General features: G+C 44.6%; 1 protein-coding gene across 1 annotated transcript; it reads left to right on the top strand.

The window, feature by feature from the left end:
- Window positions 1–476: 476 nt before the first annotated feature.
- On the top strand, window positions 477–27,453 carry LOC129387568 (uncharacterized). The gene is made up of 4 exons (XM_055076644.1): window positions 477–811; window positions 15,525–15,592; window positions 25,294–25,380; window positions 27,249–27,453. Exons 1-4 carry the CDS (start codon window positions 558–560, stop codon window positions 27,383–27,385), a joined length of 546 nt encoding a protein of 181 aa, XP_054932619.1. The 5' UTR covers window positions 477–557; the 3' UTR covers window positions 27,386–27,453.

Genomic DNA, 27,453 nt, shown 5'->3' with positions numbered 1-27,453 from the left:
TTAAAAGGTAAATAGGTAGCCTTCTAAAGAAATCGGCTTTTTGGTTGACTGTTTAGGTCTCAGTACAAGAGTAAATATTGCTTGGAAGGTAATTTTAGTACTCTGGCTGCAATGGTTGAAAATGAAAAGTTGGTTTGCATTTCCAGGAAATGAACAAACCGTGATTTTTAGGTCCAGTCTTGGCAAGTACAGGAACTGAATTAGAATTTTATGCCAAAATAGCACAGGACATTCACCGTGAAAACATGGGTTTCTACGTGCAAGAAAAAAAATCCTATTCCCTGCACATACAATTAGGAACTGCTTAGTGGAACTCATACCTTCATTTCATGTCGTGAGGTACACGGTAATACAGCAGAACATTAGATCAGTACTGCTATCTACATGCTATTTGCAAGAGCTAAATAATGTGAGTACTCGCAGGTAGTTTTGGTGCTCTATATAAATTTCTAGCAAGCAGCTGGGGGCAACAACGCAGTTTGATATCTGTAAGAACTTATATAAGCATCTAGGCCTTTTCAAAACTCCGAATAACATACACAAAACAGTTTGGTACAATGCATCTGCATTTCTGCTCCGCCACAAAATACAGAATAATACTACTAATAGTACCAGTAGATTCGGTTCAATGGCACATTTGTCTTCGCTTGATATTGCAGATGTTTGAGGTCTTCCCTTACGCCATTGCCGCGTTTGAGGCGGATGACGATGGAGATTTGGACTGTGGGATGGTGGTGCGGCAAGATGTCGATCAGAACCGTAAGACTGCTGTCTACGTGCTCGTGCTGCCATCCTTGAATGGACGTCAAGCGTGAGTTCACATATGCTGTAAATGGCAAGCACCTGGAATGGTGCTTATATATATATATGCATGCGTGCACATGCATATATATATATATATATATATATATATATATGCATGTGTGTGTGTGCGTGTGTGTGTACGGGAGGGAGCGAAAAGAACTGTGAGACACATGCATTGTTAGATTCCGCAACACCAAGTACGCGAGTTTGACATGAAAATCTTTTATGTAAAACCGAATTGCAATACATGAGAAAAACGACCACGGTAAATTGGATGAAATACTAAGTATTTCCAATTCTATTCAAATTGAAAAATGCTGTTGCAGTGGATTCTGTATGGCAACAAAGCACTTATTTACTTTATTTTTTGCATCTTTTGTCCTTTTGAACTAAACTCCATTTCCGCCCTAAAGCTCGCTAGCGAGAAAATGAAAACGTACACGTATTTTGTGCACCCCAAAATAACAGCAATAAAACAAACAGAATGCCAGCAACCACATGAATGCAGTAGAGCTTAGTGCTCGATGAAAGAACTAAGCGCAGTAGTACAACCCCACACAATGGTTTAAGGGAATTGAAGCATAGTCACGCTGACCAAAGGATCAACGGCTATGCCTAACTCAAGACAGAGAATTCGCAAGGTGCCAAATTTCAGACATGATTATTGAAAAATTGGTAACTACTCTGCTTAAGGTATTTGCTCCGTGTACTTAGGAATTGGTGCACCTGCACAACAACCGCTTTTCTCGTACATTAGAATCATTCGCAAGAGTTCTCACTTGCGTCAGTCTTTGTGCCTGTAGATAGCAAGAAGTTATGTTGTCACTTATAGCACTCGAACGCAACGAGTATGGGGCAAATTGAATTTTTTATTTTGAACTATTTGATTTGTGTTCAAAAATTTATATAATCACATATCTCTAATGCCTGCCAGCAATGAAATTACTTATCTTTATTTAAATGTAGCAATGCCAGCGGACAGCTTCGCTCGAAGGCTCAGCATTGAAAGTGGCAGCAGGGTGAATTCTTGTGATGAAGGCCTCTCATAACGCTGGCGTTATGAGAGGCCTTAATGTATGTCCGTTAATGTATGTCCGCATACCATTCATGGCATGAGCGGATGCATTTGGATCACTTTGCCGAGTGCTTTGCACTCTTACGTTGGCTCCCACAGAGCTGATTCAGTGCGTATACTAGGGGCCCTATAACGTAAAGCTATTCCAAGCTTTTCTATTCCAATTCTGTAATCAGCACTCCGCGATTGGGCGAAAACTATTTTGGAACACCCCAAATTCGCCTGTCACGCGACATCACGAAAACCGTGTTAGCTCTCCATCTGATATGACGCGTGCACACTGATTATGCATGAGTTGATCGAACAAAAGAAAAATAGTTATTTCTGATTCGACGACTTTTCCTCATTAGTCCTCGGCTATAGGTCAAGAGTTTTCGGGCTGCACCCACTTCAACTGCCCTGTCACGCGACGCCACAAAACCGCGAAAACTCACCGCGTCAAAGTGACTTGCACGCGTTAAAGATGCATTAATTTGCCGAAGAAAACTGAATTTTCTTCTGAATAGCCGCAGGCTGCTCCGTTCCGAAATGAATAAAAGATGGCTGCCGCTGATCACTCAGATACTGGCTGTTCGCACCTGCCGTAGAGCATGAGTATATTTGCGCATAATAAAGCTTTCTGCGTGGTCGTGCAACGTTTTCGAGCCCTTTCGGCACGTTTACAACCTCGTTCTACCAGCGTTTCTTGGCGGAGGATCCGTTTTAGTGTCATTCTTAAGCTTCCGTTGCATGTCGCCATGGTTTTCGACCAGCCACCGCAAGCTAATTAAGGGGGAGCGGACCAATCGCAGATTCGCAGTCGATTTTCAGTGCACTGGCTCGGCCCCATCGAATTCCTCTAGATTTGAGTGTGCTCCTCGCCTCTTGTCAGCGAATTAGACAAGACAAGCCACTCAGTGTAGGCAATGTTATTCGTTTTTCAATCAAACAAAAGTGACCTCCTATGATCAAGGAGAGCATTTGATTGGTCTGTTCAGACAAGCCTGCGGGCCACTGCCTGATGCTTGCATCGGCGGTTACGCAAATTTGACGTCAGGAGATTGAAATAAAATGATATTAGAATAGTTTTACGTTATAGCGCCCTAGGCTTCTTAACTTTTGCTAACAAACGAATTCCACATCCAGGAAGGCCTTGTAACCCTCCTCGCGCTATCGCCGCATGCGCTGTCGATAGCAGAACAGGAAAACGGCGCCAACGCCAATGAGCACGCTTCGTGCATCCGTATTATTGCAGTCGCAATTATAAAGAAAAAGGAACCGAAAGTGGACGTAAAGGCAAGTTGCAGCAATGTTAGCAAGCTGTATTTTCGGCAATCTTTATTTACATTTCGTTAATATTTATGCTTTCATTATTATACCAGTTAATTTCTCATGTATCCTCTTCTTAGCTTCAAAACCAAATGACGTGATGTGGTTGTGTATACGTGCTGCTATTGAAAACAGTTGGATATGATAGGCTGTGGGTCTGAAATTTGCGCAACTTCAAAACCTCGATGACAACAAATTGATTGGCTCCCCAAATGGATCTTCTTTTTATTCACGATAGAAATGAAAACTAAAAAAGGACGCCAGACTTGTGTGACGTTGCAAAAAAACAACCCAATTTCCTGCGAAGCAGGTTGTATCGAGAAGTTGGTATTGAAATTTCAGTTATCTGTAACTCACGCACTCAATTTAGACTTTTGCGCCTATGCGCCTTACCCTTGTGAAACCTTTCCCGTATGCGATGCTCTCGAGCATTCATGAGTGATTTTCTGAAGGAATTCATCCACACACTTTTCAATTCACCAAAACATTCGCCGATAGGTACCTGCCAGCGGCGCCTCTTTTTAGCGAACGTTGATTGAACGGTGTTCATAGTTCTCCGAAGACAGCATTGTCACTTCATCATTGTTCGTAAAACACACTTGTGGTTATCCTGATCACTCGCACATAAAATATTCTGATGAAGCCGTAATTACTCCCCACACTTTGAACTTAGCCTGCACATTAACCACAACTTGTCACTTATTTTGAAAAAAAAATATGAACATGATACTTTGTTTAGCTCACCGAGGGTGCCGGGGAAACGTGTTCTAACGTATAAAAACAGGAAAAGGACGACTCAGGAAATACTTGCAATGCTTCTGGTTTTACCAATAAGATAAAATGTTCGCCACGCATTGCACTGAATATGAGACTCGATCTTACCACTAAATATAAACTTGTTGTAACGTACAAGTCTCCCGCGACATGGGGAAGCATAGCTTATCATAGTTGCATGACACTTCGAACTCTTGATTAAGAAAGTGTTCTCAAACTTCGCCCATTGATCTGTCATAGCGTTGTTTCCAGCTACACTATATTTGATCTTGGCGGCACTTGTTCTGCCCCCGGGATAAATTGTGCGCTGGTCCTAAGAGAGGGTCCTAAGAGAGAACGCCGGCTCTTCCAGCTCTACTCATTTTGTGAATTTCTTAGACTTTGCTAGTGGACTGCTATTTCCTCCTTAACTGCGATGGAGATGGAGCCTCACGCGCGTCTGCCGGGCTCGGCAGTGCCCGCGGCGGCTGCCTCCAGGAAGCGCAACGGCACCGAGAGCGACACTGACAGCGACGACACCATGCAGTACTATGTCAGCAGTGAAGATTCTTGCGACGACACCTTCGAGCTGGTGCGGAGTCGTAAAGCAAAGCGAAGATTTCTCAGCGCATCATCGAATTCAACTGCGTCCACCGTGAGATCTTCGCGGGATACCGAGGAGCTCACCATCCTGTTCTCGCCAGTTCTCGCCAGTGACAACCTGAGACGCCTCAACAGACAAGCCGTGTCTTCTCATCTAGAGGCGCTGGTTCCAAACGAAATCAAAGACATCAGGGTGAACTAGCTATTGACGTAGAACACGCGGCTGCGTTGGATTCCTTGCGCAAGGTCACGGAACTTGGCGGGATGAAAGTCCGCCCTTATATTGCGCTCGGCAAACAAGTCCGTACTGGCGTAATTTACGATGTTGATGAGACCATCGTCGACTCCGATCTGTCAATCTTAATCAAGCCAGCTACGGAAAACACCATCATCACAAACGCGTTTCGTCTCGGCACGTCACGGTGTGTGAAGATCATATTTAAGGGCGAATCCCTCCCATCGCACGTAAAAGTGGGCCACTTCCGACACGCAGTTCGCCCCTTTATACCAAAACCGCTGCAGTGCTGGAAGTGCAAGAAGCTTGGCCATGTGAGTAGTGTGTGCAATAACACTACCATCTGTTCTCGCTACACTGGGCCCCACACCACAAACACGTGCGAGGCCAGTGTGCTGAAGTGCACAAACTGCAGCGGCCCTCACGATGCATCTTCGAAGGAATGCCCTTTGATTCAAAAGGAAATGCAAATATTGAAGAAAATGGTTAGAGACCACTCGTCTCACCGAGAAGCAGCAGCATCTATTAAGCGACGACGATCACGTCGCCGACGTCGATCAAGAGCCTCCAAAGCCTCTACAGAACGCCACACACGTATATTGCCACCCACTCTTCCGCCCAGGCCAAACGCAGTCAGCTCAAAGGACAAGGGTGCATCGAACAGCACGGCTGCTGACGCGTGGCCTGCACTCCCGAAGCTACATGCCCCTACTGAGCGAAATGATGCTTCTACAGTAGGGGACACTTCGTCTGTTCCTGATAAATTGTCGGACCAAGATCAACAAATTGTTGTTATGATCAGCTCTCTGGTGAGTGCTATTCGTGTTCTACTGGACAAGCTACAGACACCAACAGCTCGAAGTGCATTGCAAGTGCTGGATGCCATCAGTCCGGTTCTGGCGAGCCTTCAGAAGTCCAGTGCTTGAGAACTTCTACAGCAGAACCATGGCTCATCGACAACAACAAAGATCGTTCCGGGATGATGTGAGAAGTGCCTTCATATTCCAATGGAATGCGAGAGGCCTGAGGTCTCGTATTTCGGATTTCCGACAGTTCGTATTTGCAAACCATTTTCCTATACTGGTCATCTGTGAACCGAACTTATCAGCCTCCATAAGACTATCGGGATATGAATCTTTTCTTTCAAACACGTGTGTCCGTAGTAGTAAGGTTCTGGTTTACATTCGCAAGGACCCTACGTATATTTCCCAACACGTAGCGCCACACGACGGTAACCAATACGTCTGTGTTACTGTGAAAAAGAAGAAGCTGTCTTTTACTCTTATTGGCGTCTACCTTTCCCCAACAAGTCAGTTTGATAGAAAAAGACTGGAAGATATTATGGCTCATACTCCCGGTCCTTGTATAATAACAGGGGACTTCAACGCTCACCACCATATATGGGGAAGCTCCAGCATAAATTCGAGGGGCAGGTCACTAGTATCCTTTGCATCAGGCCACAACCTGTGTCTTCTAAATGACGCAAGCCCGACATTTCTGCGAGGAACTACATACAGTAGCTGCCTTGACTTGACTTTGGTGTCACGTTGCCTGACTTTGAGCGTGCAGTGGTTCACTGACATTGAAACCCATGGAAGTGATCATATTCCGACCTATGTGAGAATCGATGGACTAGACGCCACATTACCGGTAGTCTCTCGCCAAATCGACTGGTCAGTCTTTCAAAATCGCGTAGAAGACACATGCAAGACACATATTGCACGCAGATTAGAAGACATAATTGCAGACGCTATGCAAGATTGTACACGCTGCTTCACACATCCATCAAAGCGTACAGAGAATGACATTGAATTGGAAAGGCTTCGTGCACTACGTCGCCAAGCTGAAAGGAGGTACAGGCGCACGAAGTCAATTCTTGACCTCAGAGAAGCTCAGCGCATGCAAAAGAAGATCAAACGCCGAATGGATAAGCTAGCGGATCAGAAATGGAAATGTTTTTGCGACTCACTAGACCCCCGCAAGCCATTGTCCGGTGTGTGGCGTACCTTACGGGGTCTTTGCTCAAGTCCCCAGCAACGACACCCATTCAACGCCCTTGCTCTCTATCAAAACCGCCGCGAGATAGACGTCGCAGAGGAATTTTGTGCGAACGTCGCCGGCGGCACGGTTTTAGTCCCTGACATGGCTCTAGGCAACATCCCCAGCCCACGAGATGCAAGTATGGACGCTCCATTCTCTATGGAAGAGTTAGAAGCTGCTATGGCGCTATGTAGGTGTTCGTCTTCACCAGGACCCGATGGCATAACATATACTGCTTTGTGCCACCTAGGCAGAGAAGCACGAAGAGAACTCCTCAGCCTTTTTAATAGTTCATGGCAAGATGGTGTCGTCCCACAGGAATGGAAACGCAGCCGCCTGGTACCGCTTCTAAAAGCAGGAAAGTCACCGCTCGAACTGGCATCCTATCGGCCTATAGCTCTTGCCAGCTGCGTCGGGAAGCTCATGGAACGTATGATCCTCATGCGTCTCGAATGGTACCTTGAACACCATAAAATTTACCCTGACTCAATGGCGGGATTTCGACGCGGTCGTTCATCGATTGACAGTGTCATCGATCTAGTATCATCTGTGGAACAACAAAAATCTCGGAAGCGATTATCAGTAGCGCTCTTTCTTGACGTGAAAGGCGCTTACGACAACGTTTCCCATCAAACCATTCTAGACGCACTTCTGACAATTGAACTTGGAGGGCGAGTATATCGATGGGTCAGTAACTATACTTGACACAAAGGTCCTTGTTCGTACGAACGGAAGATGGTCCGACTACCGACCACTACACATGCCGAGGCGTTCCCCAAGGCGGTGTTCTAAGCCCTATTCTTTTCAACCTCGCGCTTCTTGGGCTGGCCGAATCCCTACCGGAAACAGTGAGTGTTTCAATCTACGCCGACGACATCTGCATCTGGACATCAGCGGTCACTCGCCTGCAGGTTCGCGCACGGCTACAGAAAGCAGCAACACAGGCATCTGACTACCTTCACACACAAGGCCTTACCATCTCAACAGAAAAATGTGCATTAGTCGCTTTTACGCGAAAAACGATGACTCCTTATCCAGTATGCATCAATGGTCAGCCTATCTCCTACAAGAGAAATCACCGGTTTTTGGGCGTCATTGTAGACCGGGACCTCACTTGGAGCCCTCATGTTGCCCACTTAAAGAAGAAGCTCACATCTATTGTTCACGTCTTCAAGTTCATCGCCGGCAAAACATGGGGATCGTCAGTGGGCTCCATGCTACAGTTATATCGAGCACTGTTCATCGGATTCCTACGCTATAGCTCCCCCGTGCTTGCTAAAACATGCAAGTCAAATCTTCGAGAACTTCAGAGCGTGCAGGCGCAGGCACTACGTGTTTGCCTAGGCCTTCCGCGCAGCGCCTCGACAGCTGGAACCATTATAATGGCTCAAGGCCATCCGATCACGACTTACATTAGCACCGAAACGCTTAGAGCCCATGTTCGTCATGTTTCACGGATGCAGTCAAGCTGTCTTGCGTGCCTGCCAGAACGACGACCACAGGCGTCCTTCTCCAACAAGGTCAACATCCATCGTGCCTCCTTACCATCGGCTTTCACACCCTCTGCACGTTCAACCTCAGCTTTGTGGTGTTTAAAACAACCTCAAGTGCGTCTTACGATTCCAGGGATAAGAAAGAAGACCGACCTGCCTACCTGGGCCTTGAAGCAAGCAGCTCTGGATTGTTTGCACACTTCCTACTTTGATCGAGTACATATATATACGGATGGCTCTTCCACTCAGACCAGCTCCACCAGCGCAGTGGTTATACCATCCCGTTCACTAAGCATCCAATACAAGATTTCTCACTTGACAACATCGACTAGTTCGGAGCTTGTTGCCCTCCGAGGTGCCGTTGATTATATTAATAACCAACCGGCTAATCGGTGGGCTATATTCTGCGATTCGAAGGCGGCCTTACAATGTCTTCTGGCATCTCTTCGTCGCGGGTCATGTGAACAACTCGTGTCGGAGATACGAGAAATGCACCATCACATGATCGCGAAAGGACACGACGTCGTGTTTCAGTGGCTGCCTGGTCATTGCGGTATCTCCGGCAACGACCTCGCTGACGAAGCTGCTAGAAAAGCTCACGAGGGAGCAACCCTTGTTTCAATACCTTTATCGCGGACCGACGCAGCCCAACACTTAGGCAAGCTAGCGCACTCTTTGACATTGGAGAAGTGGCACACACCTGAATTCACTCACCATCGCTTGCATTCCCTCGATCCCTTTATGCAACTGCGGCTGCTACCAGGTCTTCCGCGAAATGAGGAAACAGTGCTGTGCCGCTTACGTTTGGGCGTCGCATTCACAAATGCTTATGCATTTCTGATTGGAATGGCTGATAGCGCCGAGTGCAATGCCTGCGGTGTCGAGGAAACCATAGAACACCTACTGTGCTACTGCCCATCCTATGACAATGAAAGGCAAGACCTCTGCACAGCTCTCAATCAGCTAGATGGAAAGCCGTTCACCTTGAACAAGATCTTGGGATCATGGCCTCGCATATCACAGCTACAAAAGGCCACAAAAGCGCTGCTGCGATATTTGAAAGCGACCGGATTGAGTCAGCGTCTGTGATCCGGACTGAGTGACCAACTGATGTCTCCAGTGGACTTTCCCTCTCTTTTTTTTAAATCTTTCCGTCCCCCTTTCCCTTTCCCCAGTGTAGGGTAGCCAACCGGGCTCAGTCCTGGTTAACCTCCCTACCTTTCATTTATCATTTTCTCTCTCTCTTGAAGGTGTAACTTAGTAGTTGAGACCATGGCAGAGTAGCTAGCGTGGATGTCATGTGGTGGCGACGCGGTGAGCCCATCCGCCCAGCATCACTTGGAATTCGGTGTCATCCTGAGAGTGTGTGATCAAGATGGTCCTAAAACATATTCATAACACTCAGTAGTGCTTGAAAACGTAATTTATTTCAAGTGCCGTCAATTAACCATCCACTTTGCACTTTGCCTACACATAACCTGTAACGTGACCTATATTTTAACCAAATATAAGCTTAGTGTAACGTAGAGCTTCCATAGAACACTGGGAAAGGCAGCATGAAATGGCTGTGCGACACTTTCTAGCACTTGCTGCAGGTATTTTTTATGGAGGCTGTGTTTGATGCACACGCATTTACCTTGGCAACCAAATTTGCTGTTTATTTCCGCAAAGCTTGCTAAATTTCATGCCTGTAATATTTGTGGTTATGAAAGGGCAGCGGAATAAACTTCACGCTACTTGTAAAATACAAACACAATGGTCCAGAGCACTTGCACACGTAATTTATTGCAAAAGACACAATTAATCCACAGAATTCGAACCGTGTGTACATATTATTCATAACGTCACCCTTAGTGGTGTGAAATATAAATGAAATGGCTTCTTTAATTCTCCTACTGCACCATGGAAACCAACTACAAACTTCGTATACCAAATAACGACAGAGAAATAACGGGCGTTCTGGAATGATTTTAACGCTCCGAATTAAGCGACAGATGTGAACGTTTTGCCATGCATTATAGTTAACGACTACCCTTTTCTAGGTAAAGTAAAACTGTGTGTTTTGAGCTGTTGTTTTAGGACTCTGGGGAACATTGCGGATGACGGCAGTAAGAGTACCTCGAATGCTTGAATAAGTAATTTTCCACAAAGACTATAAATGATTTACCCAGAATGAACGATCATGGGCCTTATAAAGTAAAACTATTCGAATGATTTTTCATACAAATTTCCCGACGTGAAATTTACCCAGCTGCCGACTCAAGCATCGGTTGGTCACCCGCAGCGTTGTATGAACAGCCCAATAAAGAGTTACCCTCGTTTAAAGGTGGTCTTTATTGTTGGCTTTCAAAACTAATAACATTGCCTACACTCAGCGGTTTGTCTTGTCTATTTGTCTGGTAAAAGGCGTGGAGCACGCTCAAATCGAGAGGGTTTTGATGGGGCCGAGCCACTGTAGCTAGAATACATAACAAGATGGAGACAGCAGTGCCCACGTCTGCGATTGGTCCCCTTCCCCTTACTTAGCTTGCGGTGGTTGGTCGAACATTTCGGCGGCGGGCAACGAATGGTTAGAAATGCAACCAAAGGGGATCCCCAGCGAAGAAGAGCTGGTACAGCGATGTCACAAACGGGCTGAAAGGGCCCGATATTATTACACCGGCGAAGGAAAAAGCTTCATTATACGCAAATAAATCCATGCTCTATGGCAGGTGCGAGCTGTCAGTGCCTGAGCGATCGGCCGGCAGCCACCTTCTATTCCTTTCAAAATGAGGCAGTCTGCGGCTATTCAGATATAAATTAAGTCTTGTTCGGCATATTAATGAATTTTAACGCATACATGTCAATTTGACGCGGTGAGTTTTCGCTGTTTAGTGACGTCGCATGATAGACAGGCAAAGTAGGCGCCGCCCGAGAACTTTTGACCAATAGACAATTTTAACCAATGAGCCCATGCCCTACCAGATGGCTCATGGCCAAAAGGCGTCAAATCAGAAATAATGTTTTTTTTGTTTTTATTCAATCAATCAACCAATCAATCAAACAGTGAGCTTTATTTAAACAAGTCAAGGAATGTGTAGAAAAATAGTTGTACCAATAGCCTATGCGGCTAGTAGCTGGTCCAATACACAAACGTACATATACAGGTCAACCAAATACATATCTGTCAATGAGCAAGAACCTTATTTACATGAACAAGTACTTTTTTTTAAGGAAGAGCTATTACGTTTGGCTAGACAAGAAGAAGCGTTTACATCTTTTGTTTGGTCTAGTCATGCATAATCATTCTGTACATGTCATATCAGATGTGGAGCTACCGCGGTTTTTGTTATGTCGCGTTTTGACCAATCGCAGAGGGCTGATTGCAGATATGGAATAGAAAAGTTTGGAATAGTTTTACGTTGTAGCGCCCATGGTTCGTGATTCACATGTTTCCTATTATAACGAGCAAACAATAACGATCCTCATGCATATCACCGTAAAAGACCTTCAAAATCAACCACGCTCCTCATATAAAGCATGATAATTGAGCGAAAACGATTGATCAGTAATTATTTTCGAAGCATGTCCTGCCCAAAGAAATGGGCATGGGCAGGACATGTAATGAGGAGGGAAGATAACCGATGGTCATTAAGGGTTACGGACTGGATTCCGAGGGAAGGGAAGCGTAGCAGGGGGCGACAGAAAGTTAGGTGGGCAGATGAGATTAGGAAGTTTGGAGGGTCAACATGGCCACAATTAGTACATGACCGGGGTAGTTGGAGAAGTATGGGAGAGGCCTTTGCCCTGCAGTGGGCGTAATCAGGCTGATGATGATGATGATGATTTTCGAAGCCCATAATTGATCTAGCCAATTCAATGTTTTCGTTGGCGTTAAGCATACAGTCGCAACATTTTCTCTAAATATGAAATCTATGCCATACCGAACCTCCCATGGAAGCGGAGAAACTTTGGACGCATTTCAGACAACGCCTTTAAACGACCAAGAAAGAGATTTCAGCGATTTTCATTCAAACCTTTCGGCCTCAGTCGTATCAACTTAACCCAGCACACAATTCATGAAACAAAGTAAATAGAAAAAAATTAAACTTTCAACGTGTAGCCAGCGAAGTGGTGAGGCAGCGCTAGAAATTCATGTTGAATGGTGCAAGAGAACGATTGTTCTGCAGAAAAATCAAACTAAGAAAATCACTAATAGCAGTAACACTCTTCGTATCGCTTTAGGACGTCGTCAGCACCAAACAACTTGGGCATCTGGCTTCCTGAATTTATTGTGCAATAAAGATATGTTGAATAGCAGCTCAAGAAAAAAAATAGAGCAAAGTGATTTTCACTACTGGTTTAACCGTTCATTTTGCGGTTTGCGAATTTGACGCCACCAGGACTCAGTAGTTGTCAAATTGAGGTCAGGAGTAGTCCATTCGTTTTATTTCAAGTTTACCAAAGCACTTTCTAGAAGCATCATGGGCTATCTTTGTTATTTTCGACATATTTACTCATTCGGGAACGTCATTTGTTTGAACCATTTATTTGAAAAGCTATAAAAATCACGACTTTACGCCGCATGTGGATGATTCGTCAATAAAAACAACGAAGACTCATTGAAATCTTGTGCCTAACCCGTTCGCTAAATAAAAGATAAACTTCACATGGGCTCGAGGAGCTTGGCTTAGGGATACCAAGTACTCAGTGCGAACTGTGACTTGGTGCGAACTGTGACCTGGACGTCTCAGCACCTGCGATAAGTTTATTTTCATTTAGCACAGTTTTTCCCTAGTTTGAACATTACACGAGCCAGCATTATGTTTTGAGGTACTGAAATCCAAATTTTATCCAACTTTGTCAGCCCCTGCAATACAAAATACAAAAAAGCTGTACGTTTTTCAAAGGATGCATCACGTGTTGATTTACAACATTTGAGCCCTGGTGGTGTCATTTGATATAATGTCCGTAAATTGGCTAAAAATTTTAAATTTTTTTTTTTATTTATGTATCATGCTTCTAAGAGCTTTGGCACACTAAATATGTGAAACAAAAAGATATCTGCCTAAAGGAAAAAATGGCTGTGGCTTAGCTAAGGTTAAGCCCAAGATGCGAAGCATACTAGCCTTTATTTTAGTTGTTGAACCACTGTTTAGCCTGGTGAACTGCTGTTGCTTGGCTATATTTGGTTCGGCTAGTAGAAGAAACAACTCATGCGTTACTCTGCTTCGCCTTCAAGAGTGGAACGCGACAGCGTTCCCGTCGACCCGCCAAGAGGTGTAAGACAATGGGCTACGGCGCAGCGACTACGCGCCCCGCATTGGACGCGGTGAGCGTCGAGCAACGCAGCGTTCGGCGCGGCAACGAAATGTGCGCCTGAGCAAGCGACGCACGCCTGAGCCTTAGAAACAGCTCGTTTCTAAGGCAACACCGCATTCACTAGAGGCGCTTTTGTACCGCTTCGAAGCATCGTACTCGTGGCTCAGTGGTAGCGTCTCCGTCTCACACTCCGGAGACCCTGGTTCGATTCCCACCCAGCCCATCTTGCAAGAGTTGAGCCAAAGCCACCTAGAAACAAGCGCAGCTGCTTATATACCGCCGCGACGCCGCGAGCGACGGCGCGAGTTAGAGCCCCGTTTCTCCTCTGTCGTGACGTCACGGTGTCACGGGGTCAGCTTTGAGGGCGACGCCGCGAGCGACGGCGCGAGTTAGAGCCCCGTTTCTCCTCTGTCGTGACGTCACGGTGTCACGGGGTATTGAAGGCGACACCGCCGCGCCTGAGGAGCTGGGTTGAGCTCTAGTAATATGCTTCGCATAAAAAATTCAGGGCTGAGAGGGTTGACCCCTATTTAACACGCACATTTCAAAATCTGCCGGCATATGGAATATCCACACAACCACAACAAAGGCTAAGGCGTGAGATGCTCGTAGTCCTTTAGCAGATGCATCGAGGCAGCCTTGACACAATGCGGGGTGACCTGGAGCCCGTTATGATTATGCCTGGTGTGCAAAGCCTAACGCTTCAATCTACAATTTAAAACATAGGTTTCGTGCAGTTGCACGCAACATACTAGGTGGCTAGCCTTGGGCGAAGCAGGTCAGAGGCTTGTATGAGAGCAATTTGCGGTAATTGTGTTTGTATGAATGCGACAGCAATGCGTCACATCGCCTTTAGCGTAAGAAATTCGTGCAGCAGAGACAGCCTCGTTTAGAATGCACATCACGTATTTGCACGATGTTGCGGTAGATAGAGGTACAGTATTCGTACAAATAGCTAGAGCATAGCTTGCAAAGAGGCACATGAATAGAGTTACTATTGCTCTGGATGAAAACGGGTAGTTCATGTCGAATACTGACATTTAATGTCAAAGGCCAAATGACTAAACTCAGTCATATGCTTACGTATGATATACCCGACACCACGTGCGCTCTTCAGAAAAAGAAAGAAAGCAAAGTGCACTTCTGAAGCATCGTCCTCCCGAACAAAGCATAACGGATCGCAATGGCGTATTTGAAATTGTTGTGTTGGAGCGCCAGAGCGAAATTATTATTTGCTGTGTCATATAACTTGTACAAAGTATTACCAAAACACACGCAAAGATAGCATAACGGATCGCAAGGGGCTCATTTACAATTGTAGCTTTGGAGCGCCAGAGCCAAATTATTTATTGCTGTGTCATATAGCTTATACAAAGCATTAGCAATACACACTGCAGTAATTACTATGATAAATGAACATGTAGTTGTTCCGAATGGAAGTTCCGGTACTCAAAACATCTGTGAAGGCCGACGGCACCTTTATCGCCATTTAAATTTTGCTATATAGAACACAAAGTTCCTGAGTGTTCTTTCATTAGTAAAAACTATCCTCGAAGGGTCTTTTCCTTAATGCCCAAATTATGTACGATTAAGAAAGGGGGCTGCGACTTCAGTGTCTTCTATAACACCCTCTGATGCGCTAGCATCGGAAAACGGGTGGGGACAAGTTGGCACCTCTAGTCAGGTGCACATGGAATTGTCACAATATGTGCAATGTGCTCAACACTTCGCAACTGGCAGTACCTGCATGAAACTTTCCTTGGGAATAATGAAAGGAGCGAAATGCACAACAATTTCAGAAGTGTGAATGATTGAGTGCTTCGAAAACAAAAGAATTATACTGCGCCTTAAACACACTTGGTTTCGTTTTGCCTTGGAGATGCATGAGGCAGAAATTTTCTACATCTTTCAGAGAGAACCAAACCATGTATATAAAGGAAGGACCAACAACTGACAGACTTGTCTTCACAACGGATGACGGTAAATATGTAATGAAGATTAAAATAAGACCAAGAATATTTTTCTATAACTGGAGTGACCTGGAAGGTGTAGCGCTCAATATCGCTGATATCCTCTTGAACACTTGTTAACGACGTAAACGCACCCTTATCGATACGAAGTTTTAGTGGTTGCTGTGAATAGTATACTTTACGCAGATATAGATATGGCCATGCATTTGACTACGTGGTTTGACGTGTCATATGTTTTCGCGCAGAATTTCAGAGAAATTCATTTTACAGCAAAGCTGTTAAGGGGAGCACTGCAACAGTTTTCATAAGGTGGTGGTGAAGTCCGACGGCGTCATTCAATGGCGGGACCCACATTAGCTGTCAATCAAATAACAGCCAGCAACGCAGCCTGCTTCGCAGCCGAGATTCGCAGCCCAGATTCGCTTTGGAAATTAATTATAAAGAGTTGAAAATAAGGGCGACCTTGCGTATACCTCACAGAAATGAACAGCAACTTCCTTGCACAATTTATCTCAGTACGTAAACTGTAATTTCGGTTTCGCACGTCGGGTTTTACCACCTCCCCGTTGAAGATTAGCTAGGAGGAGCTGAAGTCGACCATTGTTCATTTATTGTTTGTCGCGTCTTGGCCATTTGGCTAAGATAATTTTTGGCACATCTCCAAACTAGGAACTCAGGCCACTTTTCCTGATTTTGTCGTTTTTAAAGTGAAGCTTTCTTGCTTGTTTCGATAGAATTTTTCATACGCATCTTGATCCTAGCGCTTAACGCGTTTAACGGGATAATGCTGCCATCTCGGAACGCTGAAGCGAAGTAATTTGCAGTTTCAAGCATAGAGTTTAATACAATAATTACTAGAGCAAGCTGTGGCACTAAAGTGTGAACGGTAGCTGCAAGCAGGGCAATTAAGCCACCATGGGAATGTTTATTACATGGATTTGCAACACGTTAGTCGTTTGTGCTTCAAACGGATTTCCGACTTTGGAAGCTCATCATTGCGGTACTACAAAAAACTTAATAAACCTTAATAAATTAACACTAATAAAATTATCCGACAGCGTAATTCAAACGTTGGATCTATGGCGCAGAAGCCTGATATTGAAAGCATTAGGCCACGAACGCTTATTTTTGTTTATTGTCTTATTTGCATGTTCACTCATTATCAGTATCCGTGTTCAGAGAACAAGCGCGTGAAAGGCACATGTAAAATTTGCAGGACGCTTAAACTTCGCCTTTAAGAGTGAGACGCGATAGCATTCAAAGATTCCTGACTGCTTTTCAAGCTTCCCGGCAACTGCAGCTTATGTAACCCTAATATTTACCGGGAGAGATACAGAGATAATTTATTTGAATGAAGGCAAAGAGGTCGGCCTGAGCTAACGCACCCTAGCCTGCTACTCTGCACAGGGGGAGGAGAAATAAGGGCATAAAGGGGTGATGAGGGATGATGATGACATAGCTGGCGATGAACCCTATTCACGAAGGCAATATTTCAGGCATAAACGCGGCCTCTTGTGTGAGAGGATGTTGTGCTATTGTTTTGCACTTTTAATATTTCAATGTGAGTAGATTATAAGGGCATGTGCTTTCGGTGTTTTGTTTCATGACATTTGTTTGTGAGCTGTCATTCTCAAAATTCTCAAGAATAATTTTATAAAGAATGTAAAACAAGATATGAGCAACTTTAGTGATAGAAGAGCAACACCAGAGCCGACGCCAGACGCCGACGCCGAATTTTCTACGACACGTTAAGGGGGGATGGTACCCGGACAGACGTCTTTAAAGTTTCTGGCAAATATCTCAGCTTCTACTCCCTACAAACAATTCAAAATTTGCACAGCTATTTATATGTGTATCTAATTATATGTGTATTTAAAAAAAGAATTCATTGAAAAATTATGTTTTTAGTTCAGTCGCAGTAGCGACGATTCAGCAATTATTGGTTGAAATTTCAAAGAAAAACGTTTATTCAATACAGAGAAAATGTTCGTTATACAAGTCCAAACAGTATTTTGAGATATATTGTTTTACATTTTAGCGGTACGATCATCCTAGTTGCACATGGGGCATAGTCTGCCGCATCATCTGCGTCTGATTTCTTTACGATACCTTTTCTGGCACTTGCCATAGCCTGCCTTCGTTTTTCGAATTAATGTTACATTACTTTATAGTGAAAATTGCAACATCAGCATGCTTTTTAGAAGTCATGTCAACTTTCACGAGCTGATCAGATGCGCGATTTAAAAGCGACGCTGGATACATCTACCGTCCCAGGAAATTTTCGTGCCGTAAGCAAAAGTCTTCCCATGCACCTGCCAATCCCGAAGATAGTGCAATGCCGGACCGACATTTACTGACAAATAGACTGGATAAGCGTTGATTACGCGTCCGCGTAACAGTGCGGATGAATTCGCGAAAGAGAAAAGAAGTCTACAAACATCGCCTTGATAAATGAGTGTCCATTCAAGGTTGACCGCATCGTACGCGCAGAGCTGTCTACCCATCGTGGTCATCACAATGAAAGCACGCCGTAACATACTTATGGTGAATTCTACTGGTCGATCTGGAGCATGCTTTCTTGCTCCGTGGCAAAGAAATTCAATTCCACTAGTCGATCTAGAGCAAGTTTATGTTTTCCACTGCTAATTGGTATCAACCGGTGACGCGACGAAGCACTCCTCGTTGATCCTCCGAGCATATACGGATTTCACCGGAACTTCAACGAAGCATTGGCGTCAGTTCCGGATTGGTAGGGTGGCTTGGCTGCTTTTTTTGGGGTGTTGTTTGGCTTGGCAGTTGTTTACATTCACGGGATTGCGTCGTTCAACCATGCGGCAGTGCTTCTTGCCTTGATCGATTCTGACAGCAGCTCTAGTTCCTAGGAAAGTAGTAGCCGGGACGACAAGGAGTTATACGTGCTTTACGATATGGTATTAAGGTGCAAATGATCAAATCGCGATATGGCTGGCGTATATGGCGGGCGCCCAACTTCCACTCAACTCCCTGTCACAGCACGTTTATTTTAACTGGCCGATCTGAATTGGGTCTCCCCGTGCCGGATTTTTTTAATCTCTCGTGGAAACGACACCCCGCTCTAGATCAACCAGTGGAATTAAACATTAGAGCCTTAGCGGTACTAAGGTCTGGTCATTTATTTTCCTCACAGGTGTAGTGGATATCTCTGTCATTTTGCACCGAAGGAGCGCAAAAAGAAGTTCTCTGTTACGGACTGACTCAGGGGAAAAACCTTATTGAGATAAGCACCTGCGAAGATGCCAGCCTGGACTCAGGCCACCCGGGCATTATGTGTGCCGAGAAACATCATTTCCACCGCTGCCCGGGCCCACCGGATTGCCCATAGTTGGTCGTATAGACCCAAGCTAGTCAGAGCTCTTAGCCACCGCTCATTGAGAAGGTCCGGTTCTATGTCGCCCTCTATGCATATTGATCTGATCTCAGCTCATTTCCAAAAGATGTGGGATATGTATGCGTGTTCGTGCTTTAAGAGTTTGCAGCTCGCTTCTCGGTATTGTTTGGAATTTACTCTGTTTAAATGTGCTCAGTTTCGGAATATTCTGGTTTGCAACCCTCTCCAATCTGTTTCCAGAGACCTGTTGATTTGTTTGTGCGGTTGTGGTTATGCTTCTCTTTATTTCGTATAGTGTATCAGTATGCCGCAGTACGTGACTAGACGTTCCCTGTCATCTTGTATCGCTACTTCGTCGTCGTTCCTCCTCCGTGTTTTCCATACCTGCAATGAAGTTACAGGGCCTAATCTAGTCTACACTTTTCGTTCATAAGTCCTGTTTACCACTGGCCAGCACGCTTCAGTTGAATGGCGGATGCCTGTTGCTACGTACGGCTGCAATGTGCTAACACAGCTACTAAGTGCTACGGTCTGCTTTATGAATACCACACGGCTAGATGCGAACAGTTCTAATAAAGTGGGAAAGAATCACGGCAACCAGCTCTGAAGAACAAAAAGTGACGCGGTACTACGTGCTTTTTTTTAGTTACGTCAAAACGAAATAATTTGCTTCACTAATTTTCTGGGTGGCCATACCTTTCTCAGTTCCTCAGCGAAGGAAAAAAATGGTCATACAAACTAGCGCAAATGCAAATAAATTGCCTGCGAAAATATGCTTACAAAGTGTTCGGAAAGGCGGCATATTCAGAAATATTCTGTTACTAAGGTAACGCCTACATAAGACGGGTGCTCGAATTATTATAGCGGAGATTGCTGTCACAAGCGGCTGACCCTCGAATGCGGGCCAATGAGAAAAAAAATTACGTAAACCAAAACCTTGGGTGTTACATAGCAAAACCACGATCTGATTGTTACCGACGGATGAATGGACTATTTCAGATCAATAATGAGCGCCTGAGGTTCTTTGGCACCCACATAATGCATGACAAACAAGTGGTCTTGCATTCCGCGGCCATCCAAATGTGACCAATGCGACATGGTATTGAACCCACGACCTCGTGCTCTGCAGCCAACGTTTTTGACAATGAGCTAACGCGGCGGGTCGCTGGCCAGTGAGGGGGCGCTCTTAAGCAATGAAATGCGGGCACAGTTTATCTAGCAGCCGGTCACCTTGTAGTATTAATAAGATTTACACCCGTTTTTTGTTTTCGAAGCAGTAGCTGTATTCTGCTTGAATTACAACGGAATACGTGACTGATATGGGGCCACACTCAGGCGCAGGCACGGGCGCACACAGATGTAGAAAATAATTGCAAATGTTTTAAGGTTGTTATAAGCGGTGGTATTTACGCGCGGTAGCTCAAAGCACTTGCTTTTTGAGTGTAATTGACATTTATGATAAACGAAAAAAAGCAAGGTGTAGGCCGATATTTTTAATTGACATTTATGATAAATGAAAAAAAAAAGCAATGTGTAGCGAGATAGTCTATATAATTTTTCGTATACTCAGGTTTGCTAGACGAAGTGCGGTCGACAATGAACAGTGGGTGCCTGTACAGGTCCACTTAAGAAATGTTCTATAAATATACTACGTCAACAAAAAGCTTGATTAGGAAAATTTTATAGTGGAATTGCCAGTGAGACGTACAATCACATGCAAAAAGATTTGTTCTGCGGCCCGCATGTGCCTAAGGTGTGTCTGGACGAACAAGCATTTGCACTCGATGTCTCAGGTGTCGGCGTCCGCCAGGTGTCGGCGTCGACGTCCCGCGTCGGGCTCCGTTTCGGCAAATAGATTTTCGAAGCACCTATACCCAGGCTCTAGATGTTGCGTAAGGAAGTTAGTGAGCTAATTGTATTTCTGAAGCTAAAATACGTAGAAAAATCGTGAAGTATCACTCACACGCAACCTACACACATGGTAGCACCGGATTTTAATTTCTGTATAGGAGAAAGGATAATTATGTTACACGAAAACTCCAACAAACCCCTTTTACAGCGTTTCTAGCACTGATAGACCGGCGAGGGCGTCCGCCATTTGCGTGCGCCGGCGCATGAATATCTAGGAGTCAACGAAGCGGTTGCGACCGTTTCCTTGAAACACTTCCCGATGGCGCATCGCGGCCCACGGAAGAGGCCGCGTTTCCACCAGAAAGCTCGTCTTCAAGCTTAGCGTCCGCCGCAAGCTTTTCTCGGTAAACATTACGGTTACATACGCTGCATTTGCCGGGAAGCGTGAGAAGCAGTCAGGGATCTCTGAATGCTAGCGCGTTCCACACTTAAAGGCGAAGCTTAGGCATTTTTATGATAATTACGCGTATTTATGATAATTTTCAGTGAACGCCCAGGAACATTGTATATCAGTGACCAGCTAGCTTGTTCGATGCAGTAAAAGCGTGAGAAAAGCTCAGCGCTAGTGAAAAATATCCTTCCTTCGTTTACATCCGCACTGGTCCTGATCAAGTTTCTACTTCCTATATATATATATATATATACATATATATATATATATATATATATATATATATATATATATATATATATATATATATATATATATATTTATTTATTTACAGATACTGCCAGCCCTTACACAGGCTATAGCAGGAGAGGTGTACGAACAATTATACATCACATATGTTGTACATGGAAAATTGTACATTGACACACAAAAAGGGACAAAAAATTGAAATTAATAACACCAAGAGGTAACAGCATAAACCGCTGAAGATACAAAGATACAAAGTAAAGTATATTACTGACAAACAAGGATATTTCCAATGTGTTTTGCGAAGAAATCAATTGATGAGGATGAAACGGCTTGTTCCGACAGGGAGTTCCATTCTTTGATAGCTCTTGGAAAAAAGCTATACTTGAAACAATTGGTATGAATAACAGGGGGACGAATAAACATTGAATGACGATGTCTAGTGGTTTCACCAGAAAGAATTTCAGAAAAGTCTGTATACCTAATATGAACATGATGATGAATTATTAGGTAAATATATTTAAGTTTTTCATATTTAGATCTAGCCTGTAATGTCGGTAGGTCTGCCTGTACACAAAGTTGAGAAGGGGAGTCCGTCCGCCGATATTTATTGAATATGAATCTGACTGCCAGTCGCTGTATTCGTTCGATTTTTGATATATTTATAGCAGTGTAAGGGTACCAGACAACCTTAGCATATTCAATTATAGGTCTAATTCATGTTTTATAAGGTAGAAGTTTTGTTTCTTGAGTTGCGAAAGGTAAATTACGCCTCAGACACCAGAGTGACTTGTTGGCCTTGGCACACACATAAGCTATATGTTGGTTCCAGCGAAGATCACTTGTGAAAATCATGCCAAGATACTTATGCTGATCAACTCTTATAAGTTCATGATTAATAATAAAATAAGAGTAGTTTAAGAAATTTAACTTTCTGGAGACTGTCATACCTACAGTTTTTAACGGATTTAGCACCATTTGCCATTCATCACACCATTTCCTTATCTTCTGTAAATTTGCTTGTAATTTAGCCTGGTCTCCTACTGTATTAATTTTATTGTATATAATGCAGTCATCTGCAAAGATCCTGATGGAAACGTCTATTTCATTCGGGAGGTCATTTATAAACAAAAGAAATAAAAGGGCGCCCAGAACACTGCCTTGGGGAACTCCCGATTTAACACATGAAATCTGAGACCTTGTACCACTAGTTTCGACATATTACTCGCGAGATATAAAATAGGATGAGAACCATTCTTACTGTCCCGACGTGGGAGCCGCCTGCGTCAACCTAAGGGTTGATCTTCAGGACATTAAATAAAGTTCATCATACCATACCATACCATTGTGTAATAGTAGCATTATTGAACATAGCATCAATTTTTCTTAGTAGTTTATGGTGAGACACTTTATTAAATGCCTTCGCAAAGTCCATGAAGATCATATCCGTTTGTCCCCGAGAGTTAATATTTTCTGAAAGATCATGGGCTAATTCGATGAGCTGAGATGTGGATAGGCCTTGACGAAATCCATGTTGGTGGATAGCTAACAGGCTATATTCATTAAAGGGACCCTGAAACGATTTTGGCGATTTTCTACAAACGTACTGAGTCGTTAGAGTAGGTCCTTCTGATCATTAATTGACACATCTAAGTGCTCTGCGTAAAGCGTGTAATTTATTATAAGATTTTAAAAATGCACATCGCTGTCGATCGCAGCGCTCTGCTCGGCGGAATTTTAAGCCGCCCCTACTCATATGATGCAAATAACCCATATGACGTCACATGGGCGAGCTATCTGATTGGCTGACCAGGGCGCGTGGTCGATAATTTTTCCAACTTTATGGTGAACAAATGATGCTCGTAATAGTTGGAATGTTAGTTACTTTGTTTTTGTAAAAAGAAAATAACTTAAAGAGAATACACAAGAATAGTTTTTTAGTACACTTGAGCACTTCCGGCACACAGCAAGTGTCGTCTGCTTGTGTTACAACGTGCGCAGTCTTTGACGAGAGCTCCGCCGTCAGTGTCGATCAGTCTTTTCGTGAGCACGATGAATCACCCTTGTTGCGTTGTGGGCTGCAGACGTAGCGACTGGAAAGATGTGAAGTTGCGAAATCGTGTCCCTCTGCAAGGCAGCATACGAGCGAACTGGCTGCTGCGCATCGGACTGCGGCTATCCGATAGGCGCCAGGGTTTGCGCGTTTGTGGCCGTCACTTTACAGCGGAAGATTACTATTGCAATAGCGTTTCGCAAGTCCGGTATTCGGGCAAACACAAGCGCAAGGGGACAGGGTCTGGCCGCTTGACTGTGCCGGGATGAGCCATGAGATGAGCAGAAAGGTAAACGTGAATGGTCTGCACGGTGCAGCCACCTGGTGGCACAGAGCTCAACCATACACAGTAGCAGCAACGAAGTGCATTCTTCTTTGCTGCTGGTGTGTATTTTTCGCAGGAGTGTAATCATCAACACGTTGTTCTTATAAATGTTTAAAATGTTTTACACTTGGTTAGAGCAATATTAGCGCTTCGTTTGACTGGTTAAGCGCTGCGCCAACAAGTGTCTGGACCGTGCAGACCGATCAGGCTGCTCACGTACGTCTACTCTGAAGTTCCTTCATCAGCTTGAGTTTATGCCTCCAGTCATTTGTCGAAATGACCAGCTTGCCTGTGGTTACCGGAATACCGGCCACCTTCGGCGCTACGACAGAATGCTCGCAACGCACGCTGCTTCGATGGCTCTCGGCCGACGGCCAAGCGGCCAGCGGAGAGGTCTCGCGCGGGAGGAGGCGTGCTCCAACAACCGGAAGTGGACGATGTGACGTTGCATCGTGACGCAGGACCAGTGAAGGACCAGCTTAGGACCAGCTTAGCGCCGCTCGCTCGGCGAGCGAGTTGAGGAGGAAAGGCATGGCTAGGGAGGAGGGTAACTTCTAATCGCTTGTAACTCTATTAATACGTAACGCTTCACTTAAATTGTGGTGCGAATGTTCTACTTAAGCTGTACCCTATGCGCCTACAAAATGTGTCCAAACCGTTTCAGGGGCCCTTTAATATTATTTAACAGATGTTTCGAGATGATATGTTCAAGCATCTTTTAACAGGTACTAGTTCTTGATATAGGGAGATAGTTTGCTAAATTGTCAGCACCGCCGCTTTTGAGGACAGGAATCACTTTAGCTTGCTTCCACACCTTTGGTAAGAAACCGCTATGAAGTGAAGACCGAAAAATTAATGCAAGATATTTAGAATTCCATCCGGCGTATCGATAAAGAAACTCGTTAGGGATGCCATCGGGTCGAGGGTTTTTCTTTATGTTCAAACTAAGCAAAAGGTTGAGCACACCGTGTTCAGAAATTTCAACGTCAGCAATATGCGGCCTGTCAGATGGAGTTTCAATACTCGGCATAATCCCGTTATCTTCTGTGAACACAGATGCAAAATAATCACTGAAACTTTCGGAAGAAAGATGCTCATTAGATTGTGTCGTTGAGCGAGCATTCGATGATGGCTTAATATATCTCCAAAATATGCCCGGTTGGTAAATATATATATATATATATATATATATTGCCGAGCCACTGGATTATTGAAGTTGAAGATATAATTCATAGACTGTATTCGCAAAGCTTTTGTCTGTATCGGTCATTTAATATTGGCTAGTCAGCGTCATTGACATTCTCTCTGGTAATATGAATGGCAGGAAATTGTTCTTACGAAAAATGATAGCGCGAGACCTCATTGCTAATAGGACACAAGAAGCGCAGTTCTTTGCACGTTATCTTTTTTTTTTTCAGGTGCCGATGGCGGGGGAATTTTGAATTACATATATACCAACAACAAGAATTGCGCCGTGGTGGACTTTCCGTTCAAGAAGAGACAAAGTAAGAATCTGTATTCAACTAGGCCAAGTGGTACATACTGTTCATTGCTTAACAGGGAGCACATAGAAGGGGCATCCCATATTACACAATTTCGTTACAATCACATGAAGCCAACAACCTATGAGCTGAACGAGAGGATGGGATGTACTAATTGTTCTTATTGATTTGTTGAGTTAGTTACGGGTGATAATTAAATACTGCGATGGACTTCGTATTCCTAACAATGAAAAAAGGTCGCAGTTTTGACCTAGAGACGAAGCATTCATTGCGAGAGCGAATTTTTACACAGTTACACGAAATAAGACTAGTAGCTTTATCAATTTCATAAGCTGCTATATACATTCGCTTACTAACTAAATTAACAAACGCACTCTCACACCTGCGTGAACACATCTCAATCAATGACCGTGCACACTCCTTGTTAGAACGCTGGCGTGATGAAGAGCGGCAGCAGTGGCGAGCGAATTCATTGTCGTGCTACCTCTCCCTTCGGTGCCAACTAGACGAACGAGGACTCAGCGCTCTCAGAGCTATCAGCTATCTCGGGCCACGTAGCCTTCCGTGCCATTGCAGGTAGCTTCCAAGTTAGGGTTAGGACGGCCGCGCTCAGCCGCCGCTGCCAATGCAGAAAAGGAGTCGTACACTAATCTGGCCAACTTCTTCATCCCCTGGTTGCGCGCGCACGTCTCCCCTATCCACTGCCCTCCCACGTGCGTGCCCCTTGCGCACGTGGGAGGGCGTAGGAGCGCGCAATCCGTTACGCATACAGGATGACGCTGCTGCATGAAGCCAGCATCCTTCTCGGCCCACGCTCGCAAGCTATCCCCCGCACCTAGAGCGTACGGCACACCGTCGCGATGTTATTTTCCTTGCATCTAATAATCAACTTCACGATGCCACCGACGCCGACGGTGGAGGTTAGCTGCGAGCGGCCACGTAATTGGTATCGCAAGAAAAAGCGAATAAAATGAAAGAAAATCCATTTTGCCGCCGTTGGAAGCAGATCCCAGAATCTACGCACAATGATTACAGCCCTCTGGTAATTGAGCCATGGTGGTGGCTGTCTCTGGGTCAACTTTCTTGGGTACCTTTATCAACGTGTATATAACATGTAATAGTATGTTTCTCCTTCTAGTATTAGGTAGCGCCTATAGAGACCAAGGCAGTGGAATGGGGAGCATCGTCATGGCACACGCGTCACGTAGTACCTGACATTTGTATGGGGCAACAGCATGGCGTATAAGCTGTTGTATGCTGCCTTCAGGCATCGAGATTGCCACAGTCAAGATGTTTGCTGTAATGAGCAAGACTCATGGTAACCAAAGTCTCGATCTCAAGTAACTACATTGTCCAGCCAGCAGAAAATAAACTCAGGAGAGGAATGGCGTAAATTTTCTAAAAAGGTGGGCGACTGTGTTAAAAATATGCACTTTCGAATGGCCTAACATAAAAAATTTCCGGTTAAGACATGACGTATCTTTGAACTTTGAATTCCGCCCATTATCTACATGGGAGAGAGACAGGAGGGGAAAGATCGGCGCAACCAGCTTCCGCTTACTCACGTTATACATCACAAACAGCAACCACGTAAAAAGAATGCAGTGTATGCGTAATCACATTTTGTTGTCTAATAAAATCAGTAAATCAGAAATGGGAAACGTCCATGCAATGATGGTCTCAGAGCGAGAGAGAGAGAGAGAGAGTAGTCATGAGAGAAAGGCGGTAAGGGCTTGTAGGAAAATGCATTGGAGCAAGGTGTGATAACGCATAATTCACGCATTCGTGTCGTCACGAGGTCATGTATTCATAATTTTTTTCTCTTACGCTCGAGCAGCACTCAAAGCGGGAACCTTTTTTTTATTTTGCAGGCTGTGGTCTATGGGTCACCAAAGATGTGTTGCACAGTTTTCCGCAGGAATGCATGGATCAGTTCGAAGACAACTGCGACAAGGCGGTCGCGGTGTTCGACGACGAAACATGCAAGGGTGTGCTCGACAATATCTAGAGCACTTCTCACGCGCGTGTATTTTCGCGAGCGTTCGGTATTACAACCGTATAATAAATTGCCCATCA

Source organism: Dermacentor andersoni, chromosome 2 (genome assembly GCF_023375885.2).
Source record: "Dermacentor andersoni chromosome 2, qqDerAnde1_hic_scaffold, whole genome shotgun sequence".
In the NCBI taxonomy this organism is placed as follows: Eukaryota; Metazoa; Arthropoda; class Arachnida; order Ixodida; family Ixodidae; genus Dermacentor; species Dermacentor andersoni.
The sequence above is the reverse complement of the archived record's forward strand: the minus strand, read 5'-3'. Positions and strand labels throughout refer to the sequence as shown.